Source organism: Antrostomus carolinensis, unplaced genomic scaffold, assembly GCF_000700745.2.
Source record: "Antrostomus carolinensis isolate BGI_N321 unplaced genomic scaffold, ASM70074v2 scaffold53294, whole genome shotgun sequence".
Lineage (NCBI taxonomy): Eukaryota > Metazoa > Chordata > Aves > Caprimulgiformes > Caprimulgidae > Antrostomus > Antrostomus carolinensis.
Window position 1 is genome coordinate 15340 of NW_010313870.1, and position 4249 is coordinate 19588.

At 34.6% G+C, this 4249-nt stretch overlaps 1 protein-coding gene across 1 annotated transcript in view; it reads right to left on the minus strand.

Moving 5' to 3' along the window:
* KIF18A (kinesin family member 18A) overlaps window positions 1-4249 on the minus strand; it is a gene marked incomplete at its 3' end in the record, with an annotated part of 18655 nt that overhangs the window by 5940 nt on the left and 8466 nt on the right. Inside the window, exons 6-8 of the mRNA XM_010167446.1 lie at window positions 3254-3430; window positions 2306-2380; window positions 1935-2044 (exon numbers count right to left, since the gene is read on the minus strand). Of these exons, the coding sequence (XP_010165748.1) occupies window positions 1935-2044; window positions 2306-2380; window positions 3254-3430 (362 nt within the window). The remainder of the gene's footprint in view (window positions 1-1934; window positions 2045-2305; window positions 2381-3253; window positions 3431-4249) is intronic.

The following is a 4249-nucleotide window of genomic DNA, read 5'->3' on the forward strand; positions in this document are numbered from 1 at the left end:
TCAGTGAGTGTCTTCCAAATAACAGTGAAACAAAAACCATGAGTAGTTGGACTGAAACATAAGATTGTGGATAAGGCTCTCTACCCTGTCCCAAATGGAAGGGAGAAGACAGCAGAATACCTTCAAAACCTGTAAATGAATGTGGGAGAAATCAACTTATCACCCACACCATCAGTAGGATGAACCTGGCAGGATCCTCATGAGGAAGAACAGAATGAGACGTACAACTTTATTGTTGATATCTAGAGGGAATAGGATAGGTTTAAATGTGTCTCTATGGGCATTCCAGAGCATTAAAACCCAAATATTCTCTGACCAACAAATCTTGGCATAGAATATGTTCAGCATTTTGAAAAGACATTTAGGAGACCTTGCCCTTGACTGATTCTTCCCACACACATAGAATGAAATAAAGGGTAAATCACATGAAATTAAATTAACCTTAAAGACTTACAGTGCAAAAATATGCAGGAAAACTGTCAGAACTATCAACATGACTTAGAAACCTACACTTCTTTTGAAAATTAAATTTAAATAACCTGAATGAGAGGTTTATTGAAACCTCTGGAATTCCAGTAAAATGAAACTCAGTTAGAGAGCATTTTGGTTTAAATGGGTTTTTACCTTCAACTCAGAAGATTTTTCTAGGTTAAAAAATACCACATTCGAAGGGCCAATAGAAAAAAAAGTTAACTGAATAAGTCTAGGTGGATAATTCTCAGAAATATGCGATGAGATATGCCGAGACAGATCCAAAAAGACTTTCACACCAAAATCTAACCTTCTTATGTAATAGATAGACTTCTGCAACAAACTCATACATCACACATCTTAATTTGTTATTTTTTGTGTGCTCTCACAAGACACTGTCAGATCAGAAAAGATAGACAGGAACATCTATAAGAAGATAAAGAGACCAAGGAATATAAAAGCAATAGAAAGTAAGGAACATGCAAACATAAATTAAACTCTGTGTAAAGAACTGTTACTATCTATACAATCTGCCTCTCTTAAACCTTGCAGGAAAGATACTACTGAAGTAGTACCTGCCAGCAGTAGCAACAGCTGCTGTCATTTACAGAAACTACATTCTGTCTACCCACAAAAATGACCTGTTGAGAAGCTTTGCTGAAAGCTAGTGTCCATATGCTCCTTCCTGCCCATATATGTGCTGTTTCCTGCCCCCGCCCCAGATTCCTAAAACAACTAAACTAGACTGTGAGGAGAAACACCACCAATAGAATCTAGGTTTGGAATTTTTGTATAATGCAAGAGACAGTCAAGTTCTATTTGGTAACGTGTTCCTAGAGTTATTAAAAAAGAGCCTTTGTAAATATTCTACTGTCCTTCTCCCCAGAAGGTATCATCTTGATTTTAGAAGTCTAGGTCTTGATCAGTTGTTGATAATAACTTTAAAACTATAGCAATTTGCTCCTACTTGTAAAATATTTCCATATTTTTTGGGTTATGAAGATAAGCTTTCTACCAGAAAAAGTTTTTTTTTTCCTGTTATTAAAGGACTTTGCCTAGTTTTAAAAGTCCTGTGAGATGGACTTTTATCATCCTTCAAGTAAGAGTGTTCCACAGACAGATCTATCAGGAAGCTTTTGTTGCTATTACGTTCAACTTTTTCCCCCTTTCTTAAATGTATTGTATTTCTTTATTACATAACACTCAAATATAACACTACCCTATTTTTTGACATTTATCATTCTATTTCTGTTGCTAGATTATTTTCAGCCCAAATACAGACCCATTGTTTGGCTATTTAGTTGTTCTGTTTGTTATGCAAAGCCACACCTAGTGTAAGTAAAAGTAAAGCAATGTTAAAAATGACGAAACCAATATTGAAAAGACTAAGTTTTTTTTACAAAAGCTTTTACAAGTTATGCAAACTCCAGTTTTGAAGTAAGATTGTAATGTGATTAATTTACCTTTCTATTTCCACTTGCTGGTTGTTTGAAAGCACTGCAGCATTATGACTTTGAGGAATGCTTGCTTGCTTTTCTTCATATTCTCTCAGTTTCTCTTTCAACATTAGGATCTAAAAAAACCACGATACTTTTTAGTTGGAATATAGTTTTTCAGGTTTTTTTAAACCTATTGTTCTGTGCTTATGTCTTGAAAAGCTTTACAAATGGCATTAGGTGATATTCCTCTTAGACACAACATCTTTCTTACTTCAAAAGACTATATGGAAGAATTAGGACAATATTATTTTATCAGTTCAGTCCCATAAACATTTTTGTACTCAAAGTTATAACAGTTAATCTTTCAAACTTTTGACAACAGGTTTTTTACATACCTCTTTCTTTTGTTCATTGCAAATTTTAACATATTGGCTTATGTGACTGTCCAAACTAACAACATTGCTCTTCAACTGTTAAAGAAAAGAAACAAGTTAGAATTTAAGAAGGCTCCTTTGTGTTTTTCTGCATAATAAATACACTCTGCATATGCACTACGTAATTACAATTGCACTATATTATGAAGAAAGGGATGAATAAAATCCTGGCTTGCACAACAAAAATATGACTCTCTGCTTTTGCGGTTGTCTGTTGCATACCCACGGCCATGTCATTTCCCTCAACAGAAAAATAAAAAAATAATTATCTTTACATGTGCAAGCATGTAAATTTTGCACTTATTCATACTAGTTTTACTATTTAATGTGTATCGTGCATTTTATTATACAAACCACCTTCAAGTACACAACAAATGGAAACTACAGTCAACCCCATATTACATAAAAGAAATTAAGAGCTGCAATACAAAGGGTTATGAAAAGAAATCAGAGTAAGAGAGCAGAAGACAGGACACCCCAGTAGCTTTTCATTTATCAATAAAGTCTCATTGAGTTTCTTGGCTGCAGTTGAATTCTATCTGTAACAAACCTGGACTGGCTCTTGTACAACTTTACAGTTCTCTGATGAAGTAATAGTAAGATAGTGAAACTGGCTGTGAAATCTACCAGTTGAGGATTATTTCTAAATTTCATGCTCACTAAACAAACTCTTTCAAACTGGCAGCATAATCCTGTTAATGAAGCTTTGTTGCTTTTATGCCAGAACTAGTATCTACTACATCCTATCACTCAGATGATGAGGAGTCAACTGTATAAAAGAAGAGGTAACTGAACAAAATTTAGATACAAAAGTGAAGGAAATTATAAATCTTCTAAAAGAAATAACTCTCCTCTTAATACTACATTATTATACTTTGACAAAAGATCAATAAATGCCAATATACTCACAGAAGACTTAATATCCTTTGCTCGGTTTGCATACTTAAGAGTATTATATGTATCATCATAGAACATAGAAGATGGACTAACGGCAGCTATCATTATTGTTCGGCAATTTCCTCCAAGAGAATCTTTCAATAAACGAGTAAGCTTGCTGTTTCGATAAGGAATGTGCTGTTTCTTGCTCTAGAAAGAGAGTTATATGCATTTTTATGGATTAGTCAACTGTACTTTAAATATTTACCTGCCTAAAAGTCTGCTTCGAATTTCAACAATGCCACAAAACATGACAAACATCCTTGGAACTTTTCTTTGACATAAGTAATTTTTCTCAAAAGTACATATACATCTCAAACAGTTTTAAATCTCTTGGAATCATTTAATACCTTTATAACATGTGTATTAGCCAGGTTAATTTCTAATGTCTAGATACATAACAACTATTTTTGTGATGTGGGCAACTAACAGAAAAGGTAGACTTCATTAAACTACTTTTAGTTCACAGAATAATTGACATTGGGAAGGACCTCAAGATCCATCTAATCCAGTCCTTCTGCTCAAAGCAGGGTCAGCTAGAGTAAACTGCCAAGGACTATAGCCAGTTGGGTTTTGAATATCTCCAAGGATGAAGATTCCACAACCTTTCCAGGCAAACCAAAGTCTGCTTTGTGAAGCTTTTTTAAATCACATGTACAGAAGCTTTATCTCACAGTACAAAGTGAGGTCCCTAGGATCCCAAATCCCCATAAAATAAGTCAACATGAAGAATCTTACTTATGTCCATGGTACACATTTTTAATTCTGCCTCCCACTCCAACAAGATGGTGATGAGAATGTGTGGCACCAGGAAGGGAAATAAAAGCTCTGATCATTTTCCCCCGGCATATTTGAAAGGGGAAACTGCTACCTGACCAGGACAAACAGAGCGTAGCTGTAGGCAATAGATTTGATTTTGACAAAAGTTCAGGAGATTTTGTCATTGTCCCACACAACTGTCCCCACTCT